Raw genomic sequence first — 15280 nt, forward strand, 5'->3', positions numbered from 1 at the left:
TCCTACATCAATTCAACTGGATGTTAACAATTAATAAATTATGGACCACTACTCACTACTGCTTCGATGATAATTTAGTTTATGTTGATATATAACACATATACCTTATATTTACAAATGAAATCAGAAAAGTAACTGAATATAAATTTCATAAACAATCTAATTTACTGTTACAAACACCGATCTATAACAGCAAATCTACTCGTGTCTCGGGGCCTTTTGTTAAGTAACGTAATAGTTTTCATTCGTGAACAGGACTATATAGGCATTTTTCTCTTTTCTCTTCTTAAACGGGAGTACAAATAACAAGGTCACAGGGTTACGATGCTCTGCATAAATTAGCATTCGGAGAATAATCATTTTTTTCCTTTGAAAAAAAAATCATTCAGGGGAACCAGTCTCGGATACAGAGACTCGAAGCTTATGACATATGAGACAGGGGGCAGCGTTTTCCAAGTGAGAGATTGAGACCATAGGCTGCAGAGGAGTGTACGCACGAGTATTAGTAACATTATATTCTCGATAGATATATTACGAGAAATTTCAACTCTCAGTCATGTACAACCATATTCTCAATTGACTTGCTGATTATTCTCAGATTCCAAAATGATTACGCGTCTTTACCCTGCCTACCATGGCTTTAGATGAATGGAAAGTCTCGAATTGGTCGGATATCAATGCAGAATATGAAAAGCCACAATTAATCTAATCGACTCCATTTTTTACTAGGAGAAATGCGTCCCCAGAGAGAGAGAGAGATGAAATTTGGAATTTGGAATCCTGGTCAGTTCAGAATACTAATCAATAAGCTATGCTCTTATGTTGTACAGACAATCATATTCTTATAGGCGATCATCCTATGAATTAGGCGGGTCAGTTCTGTGAAGCAACAGCAGAATAAAATGGTCGCTTTGGTTACCCATGGAGAATACAGCTTTTTTTTCATTTCATGGAATGTCAAGCCATTCGTTGGCAAAAAGAAAAAAAAAGAATGTCAAGCCCTGTGGTGGACGTCAATCAATTTATTCTGCAATGCCCAAGAGAAGAAAGAAGGAAAGAAAGACAGTGAAGATTGATTGTGGAGAGGGTAATTATTAACTACTAGTAATTATGAAATCGTGTTGTTGCAGATGCTCTGCTTTTACGCTGTATTCCATAGGATGGCTAATGTTCCCCGACCAACAAGAATCCCTTCTTTCCATGCTGCGTTGACTTGTGACATCCTTTTGTTGTCTGCAAAAGGAAAATTATTAATAAATTTCAGTTTTCATCAGATGGTGATGGTGCTTGTCTTTACTGTTTATCTCTCATTTACCAAACCATTAAAACCAATGCAACGCATCAACTTGTCCACATTCTGAATCATGATCAGCACATATATAATCATGGTATCTGCATTCATAACATGGCTGGAACACAAAACCAAAGCAGAGGGCGAGGCGTACGTAACAACGATGATGTCGCTGGGTGCTTGCACTGCACTCTGAAAAAGGAATATTCTTCCATGCCTATCATCTCCTCATCTTTATCCAAAGTTCAGCCATCTCAGGCCCCACGCAATTCTCTTCTCCATTAAGTGGTATTGTTTAACACGTATAAAAATCCCCACTACCTTTTAACTTTTAAGCGACTCCCTTTCCAGAAGATCAACCATCTCTATTGAATGGACGTGTATACCCCCATTTCATTTTCAGCCGAGGCAGCACGTCGCCCTTTTCCCTGCGTCCCGCTTCCAAAGCGCCGATGGGCCCATTGGACTACAACGAAGCCCATAATATCGGGCTTAAGCCCATTTCTGTTCTTTGTTGCGAACCCATCATGATGGGCGAGCCTGTGGGCTTCAGACACTCTATTCGGTGCACGTCCATGGATACGTTAATTGGGACGGCAACTGCCATGAAAAGGTTCTCCGTGCAAGTTAAGAACGACATTGCTTTTGGACTATATGCAACTCTTTTATTTTCCGACGTGCAGAAACTGGGAAAGGAAAAGGATCGGATCGAGGGTTGAAACGAGAATGCGATGGGGATAATTCACCAAATAATATTAATAAAAGGTGAGAGAAGGGGCCCGGAGGGAGCGAGGTTGTAATGTAATGTAAAGTTGGGATGGGGGGTGTTGCGTAGTGTGGCAGGGATGGAAGTGGGCGCACCGGGCCAAATTTTGTTGACACACTCCCATTTATCTTTTATGCTATTCTATGCCATCTCATCCTTTCACACGCACATGATACTAGGTTTCAATTATAAAATTTTATTTGCAGGTTATAAATAAAATTTTAATAATTAAAACCAGAGGTACTATTTCATATCTTTAATATAAAAGTTAGTTTGATACTTAATTTGATCATAAATATAAGATCCCAATTTATTTTGTTTCTCATATTTACCTAATTTTTTTAATATAACAGTTACACATTTTTAAAAATTTATCAAATAGTAGTTTTAGGTAATATTTTGTGAAAAACAATACTTATTAATTACAAATAACTAAATTTTATTAATTTATTTAAATTAGATAATTAATTTTTATATGAAGGAGGGGACCACGATGTATATTTAGTATTTCACACACGCACCTCTCAAAGCCAACTCGTATCCATTTGTTTGAGTTGTCACCTTCGCTATTTTATATTATTTCCTCCCCTCGCATCCCCCCCCCGGGGGGGGATCACATCTCTGCCACGTTTCCCACGCCAAATTCCCCATTTACTGGCTTCGTCTCATCATGTCTTTTATTTGCACCGGATTCTGTCCTTTGCTCTTCGCTGGCAGACTGGCAAGTGGCAACTAAGATTCTTAGGATTTCTCATTTAACTGTGATTATAGTTAATTAATCAATGAGCTGCATTGGTAGAGCGACTGTCCAGCGAAAACGGGAAGTTTACTCCTTCCGCGACATTATTGATGCTAATAACCATGATCACAGGTCATAAATTCTACACAGTCGGGTCAATAGTTGGATCAGTCGACAGCTCGCGACCAAACTCCAAGCCTGTAGAAGCATCCACGTCTTTTCGTAATTAACCCCTCATGTAAAAAATAATACAAGTATGTGAGAATGACCAGAGGGGAGAGCAAGTAGGGAGTTGGGCAGCAATTTTCAAACAGGTGAGGTTGAAGTTAAATTAAACCAGTAGGTGCTGATATCAAAATCGCCAATTAGGGGCTGCCCATGAATTGCGAACCAATGAAGTCGCACAGAAAATGAGTGGCCATACTTTAGAGCAGAGACTCAGAGAGATGAAAAGGAGCGTGCGAGAAAGTTCAAAACCACAGGCCCCACCATGTCACGACAAAAAGCCTGGTTCATGCTCCTTAAAATTGCAACTCAAATAGAAAGAACTTTCATAAAGATGCTAAAATATTGTACGATTGACCTATCCTGCCGGACATAAAGTGGGGGTTCTTCTGAGCTGGAAAGCGTATCTTAACAGATAAAAGCAATGCAAAATTAATTAATATAGTTTACATTCGATTACTTATTATTTAATTAATACGTATAGACAGCACATTGTATTAATATTTTACCATTTGTGAGACTGAAGTACCACCTCCAGCACCCTGAATTTAACACGTGATTTGGAAGAAAAGATTTGTATGAATAGGCCCCATCACGTCAAAAACTCTGGCCTAATACAATCACCCCACAATAACGTATGCTTGTTATATAATTAAATACGTAATATGTTCTTTATCAGGAAAATACAAATGATATATCAGGGGAGGAGAACTGAGGAGCGTCGGGGATTGTGGAAGGTCCTTCCTTGACATGACGCCTGCATCGCAACTCTGAATTTCAACCACGATTTAGATTTCCATTCCGTGATGGCGTCCCACGCACTTAAATTTGTCCATGCTCCAATTGCCTTTTTCTACTTCTCTCTCCATTCTTCTCAACCCACATGCTTACTCATATTCTCTTTTAAGGGGTGTTGAAACTAAACTATAATTTTAAAAATATTTTTATAATTTATAAAATAAATATATAAAGGAGTTTGTCTTGTTTTATAAAAAAAAAGTTTTTTAAAAATGATTTTTAGGGTAACTAAACACTTCCTTAGTCCATCTCTCATAATCTACTTTTTGTTACTACATCGTCGTATCGGATTGATTTATTCATAATTAACCCCCCCCCAATTTTTGACCGGAAATTTAAAAAAAAAAACCTCACAATTCTCAGCCTCATAATCATATTCTGCTTTTTCAAAATATTCATATATGTATTTATTCAGCTCCAAAATCAATGTCGGGGGGGTTCTTTACCATACGCACAACAAAAATTCATTTTATGTAACAAATTAAAGAAGGAAAGAGAAGCTCCTGGTAGTGCGAGGACGAGATGCGCCGGGAGAAGGGAATTAAAAATTAAGAATTAAAATAGTTGTCAAATGCGCCTTGTCAAACTGGGAGGATGCATTCACGTACATATGGGGAAACAGTAGCGTCTTCTAGCGTGTTCCGAGGGAGATAGTATTCCCGGGGGACCCTTTTCCAGAAGCATCCTTTGACTCTTCCAACGCCGTCAGATCATCCCTTTTCTCCACGTGGTCCACATACAGCCCTAGATCTCCTCAGCACGTACTGTTACCCGCAACCCCCATCTCGTAAAATCACATCGCCCCTTCTTGCCTATAAATTTATGCTCCACACTTCTTTCCCTCCAGCTAGCATCTTTGTTGTGGTCGATTCCTTCAGCTCGGGCATCTTCCCGTTCTCTATCCTGATCTCTTCTGCTCCCTGTTACCTAGGAGTCTAGAAGCCTCTTTCATTCGGATCCTTTCCTCTTCAACGCTTGCCGTCTTTGATTCGTCCCTCTCACTTTTGAAAACATGGCTCCTGAACTCGTCCCTACCGTAGTTAAATCCGGTGGTTTCACCGGCCCGGCCACGCTGCCGAGTCGCGCCTATGTCACATTTCTTGCGGGGAATGGAGACTACGTCAAAGGCGTTGTGGGTCTGGCGAAGGGTCTGAGAAAGGTGAGGTCGGCGTATCCCTTGGTGGTGGCCGTCCTCCCCGACGTACCGGAGGAGCACCGTCGGATCTTGGAGTCTCAGGGCTGCATCGTCCGGGAGATCGAACCCGTTTATCCCCCCGAGAACCAGACTCAATTTGCCATGGCCTATTACGTTATCAACTACTCTAAGCTCCGCATCTGGGAGGTACCTTCTTAGTTCCTGCTTTCTTCGTCGTTACGTCTTACGTTGTCTAGATGTCCTGGTAGGATCCGTTGTAGAACTCATGACGTTGTTCGTCTTCTCACTGGGCCCCGTGTCCGCGGAGGTCCATCAGCATTTGTGTAATTGAAAGGTTGATCAATTAATTTGAATGGGTTTACCAAATCTTTTACCGGGCGGGTGCTTGTATTTCACTTATTTTTGTGGTCGTAATAAATTCAAATGAAATGATTGCAGTTCGTGGAATATAGCAAGATGATATATTTGGACGGAGATATTCAAGTGTACGACAACATCGACCATCTATTCGATCTGCCGGGCGGACACTTCTACGCAGTCATGGACTGCTTCTGCGAGAAGACTTGGAGCCACACCCCGCAGTACAAGATCGGGTACTGCCAGCAATGTCCTGACAAGGTACAGTGGCCTGCTGAGATGGGTGAACCACCTGCTCTGTACTTTAACGCCGGCATGTTCGTGTTCGAGCCCGGCATGGTGACATATTACGATCTCTTGAAAACACTCCAAATCACTCCTCCCACACCTTTTGCGGAGCAAGATTTCTTAAACTTGTACTTTAAGCCCATTTACAAACCTATTCCCTTGGTCTACAACCTCGTCCTCGCAATGTTGTGGCGCCACCCTGAGAATGTGGAACTTGACGAAGTCAAAGTTGTTCATTACTGCGCTGCAGTAAGTTATCAGTCCCCGAAGTTTAATTGGTTTAACAGTTCAATTTTAACTAGGTGACACTGATAAGAGGATTGTATGATGAATGTTGAACAGGGGTCGAAGCCGTGGCGATATACAGGGAAGGAAGAGAACATGGATAGAGAGGACATAAAGATGCTGGTTAAGAAATGGTGGGACATATACAACGACGAATCCTTGGATTACGATAAGGGCAGAAGTGGAGTCCAAGGTGATGCTGAATCAGTGAAGAGGGAATCATTGATGGCAGCAATGTCGGAGGCTGGTCAACTCAAGTACATAACAGCCCCTTCTGCCGCTTAATATAACTCCCGCCACGATGGCCGGACTCTACCCACAGAATGGAACCCAGATGGAGCGTTGGTGTTTCAACGAGATTGGTTCCTTTGATTTCTTGTAAAGGTCGGGGAGGTGGTTTTTAATTTTCCATATTGGGTTGGGATTTTGTTTTTTACGCTTAGGTTAAGCCGTGCCTGTTCAAGTGTTGGGGCTTGGCGCTTCTCGGCAGGGGGATCGCTTTTGCTCTGGTCCTTTTTAGAATTTGCACGCCCGCGTATATTTGTCTTCGCCTATAGGATGTGTCAACGTCAATATTTGTAAAATTTGCTACGTAAGTAATGTTTATGAAGTGAAATGTATTTCACGATGCAAGGAATTGTACTATTTTCTATGTCCGCTGGCCAATTGCGAACAACGTGCTTCTCTGCTCCCACGGTTTTTCCGGTTCGCTTGGGTATCATCTATACTTTGTATGTTGTTTTTGTAAGATGTAGCATAGATGAGAAAAAATGTAGTTAAACACAAGGAACATGTTAAAAATGTAAAATACTTTTCAAAAGTATTCCTGACCTCTCTTGTTTACGCCTATTTGGATAATTTCTGTATTTCGTCAATGTGGACACAATAATGAAAGCGATGAAAATAGAAATAAATATCAAAGATAAATTAAAGTTGCGGGTTTCTATTGTAATATTATCAGAACAGTTGGGGGGAGTGTGTTTTGAGAAAACGTTAGTCAAGCGTTTCTTGAAAATTCTGTTAAATGTAAAAAGTGCAGCTGGTCCGCGTGAGAAAATATATGAGCATCATGAAAATATTCCGGCTGGATGTCTGAGCAAGACGTCAAGTGGCTTTCAGCAGGTACTGAAGGGTCCATACTAAGCGGTGGAAGAAGGGCCTCGGTTTGAAGCAATGTTGTGAATTAATGTGACATTTTAGCTTTTGTTTTCCCTGTTTTCCTGCCGAGAAAGGTGAAATGAATGGACCATATGAAATGACGGTCCATCGGTGGGTCTCCACTTGTAGAATGCTTCAACCTTCAATCAGTAACTACAAACTCGTAGCAGTGAGGTGAGCAGTAGCACGCCAACCTGAGGTTGATGCCGAGCTTGTAATGGTGAACGAGTTTTGGCAGGCTGGAAGAAAATGATTGATGCTTCTGTGGTTGGAAATTGAAAAGGGAGCAGAATTCAGCTCAACATATGGAATAGGAATCCATCGTCCGAGCCAAGGCAATGCCTGCTGCTTTTAGCATGAAAATGAGATTCCAACCCTCTGCAGTGCTTTGAGGACAAACGCCTAGTATCGTTAAATTTACGGTTCTAATATATTTAGAATGGCCGAAAACATAGTTTTGACCATTGGGTCAACCGGCAGGTTGGCCCATGACCAGTTAGGATTAAGTGGTGCAGGTTGAAAAAGGTTCGTGTAATGATGGGTTGGCTAAACTAACTCGTTATGGTGAATTGGCCAACCTGCTAACTATTATTATTATTATTAAATATTTTTTCTTATACAATATAAAGAAAAATGTAATGAAATTTTTATTTTTCCTTCAAATATTTAATTGAAAACACTAAATAAATGATATTAATATTTTTTAAACTTTTTTTAGGTAGGATGTAACATATAATGATATAATTATAATAATTAATAAAAAATTTTAAAAAAATGCGGGCTAGCCCAACACGACAAGTTGTAGGTTATGCTGTGCGAGTTAAAAAGTTTCGGGCTAGAAGTTTGATTTTTAACCAATCCTAACATGTCTTTTTTAGCGGGTTGACGGGTTAGACCTTTAGGTACAACCTATAGTACTGACTCTAGTCCCGTGTTACCAGGATGATGTATGAGTTCCTTCTTAATGAGAATGAGCTGCAAATTATCGTCGAAAAAAATTGTTGGAAGAGCACGCAGTGCCTCAGTTTTCAAGAGCGCGTGTGATAAAAATTATGCAAGTACCAGATTTTATCAAATATTTAATAAATCATCTTAGTAATATGCAGTATTTTCCCATTTCCTTCGGCAAAACAAAGTGTTTTCCCACTTCTCATACAATATGTAGTTTTCTTCTATCACTGGCACGTAATTTCTGATTTTTATCGATTCTTTATGCCCTCTAGATTTCAGGAAAACTAGACACATATCTCCATGTTATTTACTATACTAACTCCCATCCTAAAAATTTATAACTCCAAAATTAGTACTAAGTTTAAAAATATTAAGCAAATTAGTTAAGTTAGTTATTTGTTAAAAATATGTATTATTTTTCTTAAATTATTATCTTCAATCATATGTATCAAATATCAATAGAAATATTTTAAGAAAAATAAAAAACAAAGTAAATTAAGATATTATATTTAAAATTAAATTCAGTCCCACAATTAGTTCTTATATTAGAAATCACTGACTATTTTTATATTAAGGAGTCGAGATATTACATACATATTGGTATTGATATTCATGTCTGATTTTAGTTACAATCACTAGAAGAGGAATTACCAAAAGCCTCTTTTTTCAAAGTGTGAATTTTTAGGGCGATTTATAAATTATTTCCAAAAACTACTTGCATATAAATTCTGCGTATTTAAAACTACTTTCCTCCTGTTAACTCCTTTATGCTTTGATTTATGTTTCCGACATAAAAATTCAGTTCATCAAGAAGTGACTACTTAAAAAAGAGGAAATCAAAATTTCGACTCAAACCTCCACTTATCAGTTACTATTGGCTATCAGAGCATATGTTAGTTGATTATTGCTTCACAATCTGCCTTCAATGAAGTAACAGTTAAATAGCACTGCGATGTAATATTTGAGAAGAAAAGGATCATGGGTACAAAGCAAAATGCTCCGAAGAGGGCCAACTAGAAGTCTTTCTGTTTCCAAATGCTCATACAGCAGAAGCTGGCCCACCAGTCATCCTCACTGCCATTTCCCCACGTTCACCTGAAAAATTCACATTCAACTGCTTCTGAGTTTATGTGCTGACAGAACAAGTATGCAATTTTTCATGTGGACAATTCCACAAACAGGTTACCTGTGCGAACTCTTATAACATCTGCAACAGGTATCACTGCACAATCAATCGATAATCAATAATTCATTAAAACTGAGATTCCATCTCTAGTGACGACATTAAAATAAAATATTTTCTTCAATATATAGATCGTAGCATTGTTCTTTCTTTCACCAAAACATCCATTATGCGAACCTAGGCAAGTTAATAGACCCAATTCCATTCGCAAGAAATGCGCATCAGGTTAGTCTAAACTTTCACGTCCGGTTATCCTGATGGTTCTTGAAACAGCCCATCCAACGCCAAATCTTCCATGCAGTGTAGTAAGTTTGATGCACACGAGGATATGAAACTAAACCAGAATTGAAGTATTTTACTTCCTCAGTTCTAACCTTGTCACAAGTAGAAGTGAAAAGAGAAGCACACATTAAACTTCATCTGCTGTGTGATGCAAAAGTTCTGCGGCATGGGGGCACTTTCAATGTTCTAGTATCTGAACTCACTGCTATATAATTAATCATTTCACTTAATCTGCATAATTCTTTTCTTTCTCTTGGCTTTTAGTTGAAAAACTTTACTAATTACTCATCTCTAGCACGTAGACAGAAAAGCAATTAATTGCTCAGCAGGAAATCAATTAAGCTTTACACAATCTCGGGTTTGGAAAATCCATTCTCCCTGGAGACGAAGTAGAGGGATATCTACTACATGAGAATACGTAATGATCAACTTGAGACAGCCCATCAACATCCCTAAAACAACTGCACGTAAAGATTTATCCACATCCACACATACAATATAAATAAAGCTGCAAACAGTCAAGACAGTACACGTGGATTGGCAAAGAATGTTGAAGCCTTACAAAAAATTTTGCCATCACCAATCTCCCCTGTTCTTGATGTCTTGATAATCTTGTCTATAACTGCTTCAACCTAATTAAAAGATAACATCTAGTCAGAAATGATGCAGAGGGGTTATGGACTTATGGCTCCCTTATATATGATTGTTAGCAATTTTGAAAATAAGCTAGTAGAAAATCCAAGGCATATTAACAACTGAGGATTTCTCCTCTCTTCTTTACAAAATTGTCCATGCTTAACAAGAGAAGTACACGATCCATTTTAATGCAAAATGCCGCCCAAATTACCATCAAATGTCCACATACCTGACCCTTGCTCACTACTATTTCCAACTTAACTTTGGCGACAAAATTGTCTTCAGAAAATTCAGAGCCTGCATTGAAATCAGTAACCTAAAAGAGTCATGTAAGGCAGAATGTGATCATCTACTTAGGTATAGAATATGCATAGGTTAACATGCTAAACATGTTATTCCAAAAAAAAAAATGCTAGTATTTTGGTGAAATATATGAACGGCGTTGTTTTACTTTTTCCTTAAATAAAAGGAAAGTCACAATGACGTGAAATTCAACTCATTCAACATGACTCCCGCAATAAATTGGGGTAACGTTGTTATAAAAGGCATTGAAGACATGTAGAAACAAGATGATATTTCTTCAGTTTTAAGTTTTAACTATTTGGTAGTTCGAAATGAACTTACCTCCCTGCCTCTCTTTTGAACCACCCTGAGATCCAAAGCCCCGGGCATCAGATACTGTGACGCCACGGATTCCCATTTTCAACAAATCCTTCATGGAAAAAATAATAATAAGGGAGGAATGGCACTAGGTCACTCAGTGGTGGTCGGTCAATAAAATAGCACAGGCCCGCCCAAATGAACAGTGCATCAGAAATATTGGCCAAGCCAATCCTTTAAATAAGTGGAGGAACATGACGTGACAAGAGACAACGATAGTTCTGGGAGGAAAACAAAAATCGGTAGGTTGGGCTTAGAAGACTTCCTATATGAAGATGCTTAGCCACGATCTTGAGTCCAAATATGACAAGGAAGCCATGAACTTGTCCATGGCCATGACCCATGCATAAATATTCGGAGGAACAATTACGCTGAACCTGAACTAGTTATTAATGCTGGATTCTACTTGTCTATTACCAGTTTAAGCGCCTACGAAGAGAGATGATGGGAAGTCACACCCAATCCAATGGAATTAAACCGCGGTTACATTTAGGCAGATGAGAACAAACAAGCTTTCAATAAGAGACTGGAAATTGTTACGAAACTAGCAAGCCTTTTTCAATCGATGGCCCATGGTGAGGATTCAGAATTTATTAAAACTACATTTAAGAAGGGTGATTACGTACCAAAGCAGAACACCCCCCCCCCCAAAAAAAAAAACACACACACACACACGCAGAGACACACACAAAAAAAAAAAAAAAAAAAAAACCTTCCTGCAGGGAAAAAGAGAGGAAGAAAGGAGAAATCGCAATACAGTCTGTGAGGATTTTGAAGAGTGAAATGAGAATATTCATATGTTGAAACAGTAAGCAAGCATTGTTAACGTCACTTTCACTGAAATGAATCACCTTCTCATAAGGTATCCCTGCCCCATTTAAAGAAATTACCGCAACGCTTAATTGCACATAATAGTGATCAAATCAAAGGTTAGCCCATACCGAAGAAACATGAGGGACTCGCCAAGGCCTGCTCCGTAGCAAATTCAACAAAATATGATCAATTAAGATCATTAGTCAGTTCACAAAACTTATCTCAACTTAACTAAGAAAACATCGGTCATTCCTTCCACTCCACATGCAGACCAAAAAGAAAGGGAGTAAAAAAGCTTCAAAACCTGAGAATCGCTTCCACCTTGTAGAACTTGGAATCGGGAACATAATCTGGGAGAGTGAGCAATCAATTCAGTAACAGAATAAACAGAGTTTGAACAATGAAGGACATCGTCGGCATTTGTACCGGGAAGACTCTGAGCTCTGATTTTGGGGACAATCGGGGCCGTGGCATTGCGTTTGTGTCTAAGGGCGAGGCAAGGAAATTCATAACTATGGAAACTGGGAGCAATCGATCTGTAATCTTGAAAAGGGACTTCGAATTTTTTGAGATGAAAGTTTGAAGGACTAATAAGGAGGGATCTTGCCAAGATAGAGGTCATTATTTCCCAGAAACAGGAGATGAGCAGAACCGCGAACTGAACGCTACTCGTGTTTCGACCAGGAAGGGCAGAAACCGATGACTCAAGCGAAACAAAAGCCCAGTACCATACTGTTCATGGCGATGATGTTGAGGGGGATCGAGAACGGAAATCCTAATATGGCGCTGCGAAGGAGGATCTGAGAAAGTATTGACACGCGTACAATTTCATGCAGGGACAATTCAAGCAACAGGGATTAAGAGTATGATCAAGTTTTACGACTGAGGGTCAGACGTCGCGGGGATAGCTCAGTTGGGAGAGCGTCAGACTGAAGATCTGAAGGTCGCGTGTTCGATCCACGCTCACCGCAATCTCAGTAATAAATTTTCCATAATTAATTTTTATATCCTTATCATTTATTTAAATATACTCGCAAGTATATTACTTTAAGGCCTATTTAACTAATTTGATTAGATTAAAAAAGTTAGGTAAGTTAGTTAATTATAAAAAATATGACATGTTTTTTTTTAAATATTATAACTATCTTTCTTAATATACTCTCTTCCTTACTTACTTGATTATGGTTGAGATAGTATCCATAGAATAATTTTAAAAAAAAATTAATGAATATAATAAATTAGTCTTATATTTAAGATTAAAATTAATTTAATAATTAAGACTTGTATTAAGGACCAGAGGAATATTAAATGCCTGTTTGGCATTCATTATTTTGGGCTTATAAGTAGCTTACAAGCACTGCAAGCCCGATTGACACAATGATGCTGTTTGGATGAGCTTTTCTGCAATCCGGTTTTGTATGAAAAGCTCCAATAAGTTATAAACTAAAATTAATAGCTTATGACTTATAGTTTTTAAAATATGGGGAGAGAGAGAGAAAGTGAAGAAATTTATTAACTCCTTTAATTCTTATTATAAGTTTCAAATAACTAATTTGTAGATAACAAAAAATCAATTAAAATTAGTTGAAAGTAATAAATAAGTTAGAAATATACTTTTATTTTTAAATATGCTCATAGAAATATACTTTTATTTTTTTATGTTTCACTTTATATTTAAAATATCTTGTATGATTTATCTAAAGCTTTAAAATTTAATTCACTCGTTAAATTTGAATTTTTCATATTAAATTATTTTAATTTCATTTTAATTATGTGAAAATATTTTTTTTAGTCATGTTTCATTATTTATTAAAACTCATATTTATTTTGGTTATTTTACAACCAAACTTACTTTTACCCAATCATAATCCAAACAACTTTTTACCAATCTTACTTTTATAAACTAATTTTTCTAAACTCTAATCCATATGTAATTCAACTTATCCAATTTAACTTTTATCCAACTTCATTTTTCTAAAAACTATTTTTTTAATAAGTTATTTTTTTAATCGTTGATTTAAATGGACCCTAAATTGCTGGTGTGCGGCGTGCTTGGCAACTCATGCATCTTGTACCATGTTCAACCATTTCAGTACTTTTTCCGGCTTGCAGATTATGAAAAATACAGCATGCTTTTAAAAAGGAAGCACCATCGATGATTTGGGCGTTGTGATGTCATTACTCCCCGCTTTTTCTCACTCTTGTCAACTTTTATTGCTCATTCCTCCTTTAAATCCTTGACAATTCGCCATGGGAAAACTGCCGTTGACGACTTCATCATGTTTATGAGGACCTCAGATTTGCATAATTGCTAGAGTACCGTATCAAAATCGATTTGAATTATGAAATGACCAAAATGCTCGTTATATTTTAAAAGGGTAAAAACGAATCGAAGCTCGCTATAGAAAAGACTTTACAGGCGGTGATGCATTATTAGGGAAAAAAAATCTGATGTGATTTACGGGTTATTTTACATTGTGTACAAAAGGGCCTGCACGATGTTAAAATATCAGATCTTAAAAAAAATTGTAAAAAAGATTACTGAAATGGAAAAATTGTAAATCAGGACCCGTTATAACATTAATATGAGTTTTAATAATAATAATATGGGTTTTGACAACGATTTTTGTAAACAGATTCTTGTATGTAATTTTTCAATTTCAGCAGTTTTTTTTATAATTTTCTCAACAAAAAAAAACTCACAAACAATCGTAATTTATGACAGGCACTGATTAATGCTTACGTTACAGCTAGTCTTCCATAATTTACACAAAATTAAAATTAAAAAAAATAGAAGATACAGGGGATAACTATAATTCATAAAAAGTTTTGCTTGCTTTACAATTAACTTTTTGTTATAGTGTGTCCACTGCGACGGTTCCCCAATGACTAATCATCTGGGTACTGCAAAGGTCCAAGAAGGGAGTGACCCTTCCGGGCATGCTTGCTCCATTCCCATCCTTTAGCAGAATTTTTTTTTTTTGCTAAAGCATAGGTATCCTCCTATTAGAGGCAATCCTATTTGAGGTATTGTCAGGCACTAAATGTGGGCACCTCTCCCAGCGGAGATTCGAACCTTGGTTCATCACGTTGTGAGAAACTAACCCCTTCTGTTAGACCCAACTCCTGTTGGTTCCAATGGAATTGAACCCAAGAGCAATAGTTAAGGAACACAAACCTCGTCCACGTGTGCCTGCGTGCGCTGGTTTGCTTTACAATTAAGTTTTGTTCATACGCAAGAAGTCTTGTCCATAACTGCTGCATATTGTGGTCCTCCCATTAATTGTGTCTTGTCCCCTCGTGGGCTTTAATCATGCCCCGAATCGAATATTCGAAGTCCATGGGCAGGCTAACATTCATGACATCGTCGTGGCATTTCTCGTCCGCGGCTTCGGTGTTCTGCCTATACCCCGCTCTGTCCAGTCACTGGGCTAAATTTGAGTTCAATAAGCCCACCAGTCCTGAAATTACACGCTACTCTTCTGGTTCTATTTATAGAGTAGGAAGAGAAGATAATTTTTTATCCTATTTATAGGACACTAAGAAAATTTTTTTATATAGATGTACAATTTTATCCCTAACTTATTATTGTGTTGATTTTGTTTACATGAAATATAATATATATTAAATAGGAATAAAGTTGAAAAGTTACTAAATTTTAAATGAGAGTTAATGAAGTTTAAGGTTTTTTT

General features: G+C 37.8%; 2 protein-coding genes and 1 non-coding gene across 4 annotated transcripts; 2 read left to right on the forward strand and 1 right to left on the reverse strand.

The window, feature by feature from the left end:
* The first annotated feature begins 4710 nt into the window (after window positions 1-4710).
* LOC114742095 (galactinol synthase 1-like) lies at window positions 4711-6574 on the forward strand. The gene is made up of 3 exons (XM_028930360.1): window positions 4711-5161; window positions 5414-5869; window positions 5963-6574. The coding sequence occupies exons 1-3, from the start codon at window positions 4832-4834 to the stop codon at window positions 6188-6190; spliced, it is 1014 nt and encodes a 337-aa protein (XP_028786193.1). The 5' UTR covers window positions 4711-4831; the 3' UTR covers window positions 6191-6574.
* A 2258-nt stretch (window positions 6575-8832) lies between these two features.
* On the reverse strand, window positions 8833-12362 carry LOC114742096 (nitrogen regulatory protein P-II homolog). Of its 2 annotated transcripts, XM_028930362.1 has the most exons (8): window positions 12015-12362; window positions 11893-11938; window positions 11717-11744; window positions 10740-10827; window positions 10345-10412; window positions 10042-10111; window positions 9201-9236; window positions 8833-9109 (listed from the first exon to the last, which is right to left on the reverse strand). In XM_028930362.1, the coding sequence occupies exons 1-8, from the start codon at window positions 12208-12210 to the stop codon at window positions 9054-9056; spliced, it is 588 nt and encodes a 195-aa protein (XP_028786195.1). In that variant the 5' UTR covers window positions 12211-12362; the 3' UTR covers window positions 8833-9053. The 2 variants fall into 2 exon arrangements, with proteins under 2 accessions (XP_028786195.1, XP_028786194.1); XM_028930361.1 differs by lacking the exons at window positions 8833-9109; window positions 9201-9236 and adding an exon at window positions 9290-9940.
* A 124-nt stretch (window positions 12363-12486) lies between these two features.
* Window positions 12487-12559, forward strand: TRNAF-GAA (transfer RNA phenylalanine (anticodon GAA)). Its single transcript has one exon. It is a non-coding gene; the product is annotated as a tRNA-Phe (tRNA).
* The last annotated feature ends 2721 nt before the right edge of the window (window positions 12560-15280 follow it).

This window comes from Neltuma alba, unplaced genomic scaffold (assembly GCF_004799145.2).
Source record: "Neltuma alba isolate B1F8T4 unplaced genomic scaffold, ASM479914v2 tig00003640_pilon, whole genome shotgun sequence".
In the NCBI taxonomy this organism is placed as follows: domain Eukaryota; kingdom Viridiplantae; phylum Streptophyta; class Magnoliopsida; order Fabales; family Fabaceae; genus Neltuma; species Neltuma alba.

What these genes read in the sequence shown, in the direction of transcription:
- LOC114742095 (XM_028930360.1), top strand. Translation starts at nt 4,832, where the DNA reads ATGGCTCCTGAACTCGTCCCTACCGTAGTTAAATCCGGTGGTTTCACC. An exon ending in CTAAGCTCCGCATCTGGGAG is followed by an intron (nt 5,162 to 5,413) that starts GTACCTTCTTAG and finishes AAATGATTGCAG; the next exon opens with TTCGTGGAATATAGCAAGAT. An exon ending in TTGTTCATTACTGCGCTGCA is followed by an intron (nt 5,870 to 5,962) that starts GTAAGTTATCAG and finishes AATGTTGAACAG; the next exon opens with GGGTCGAAGCCGTGGCGATA.
- LOC114742096 (XM_028930361.1), bottom strand. Translation starts at nt 12,210, where the DNA reads ATGACCTCTATCTTGGCAAGATCCCTCCTTATTAGTCCTTCAAACTTT. An exon ending in TTCAAAAGAGAGGCAGGGAG is followed by an intron (nt 10,413 to 10,739) that starts GTAAGTTCATTT and finishes ATTTCAATGCAG; the next exon opens with GCTCTGAATTTTCTGAAGAC. An exon ending in TAGTAGTGAGCAAGGGTCAG is followed by an intron (nt 10,112 to 10,344) that starts GTATGTGGACAT and finishes TCTTTTAATTAG; the next exon opens with GTTGAAGCAGTTATAGACAA.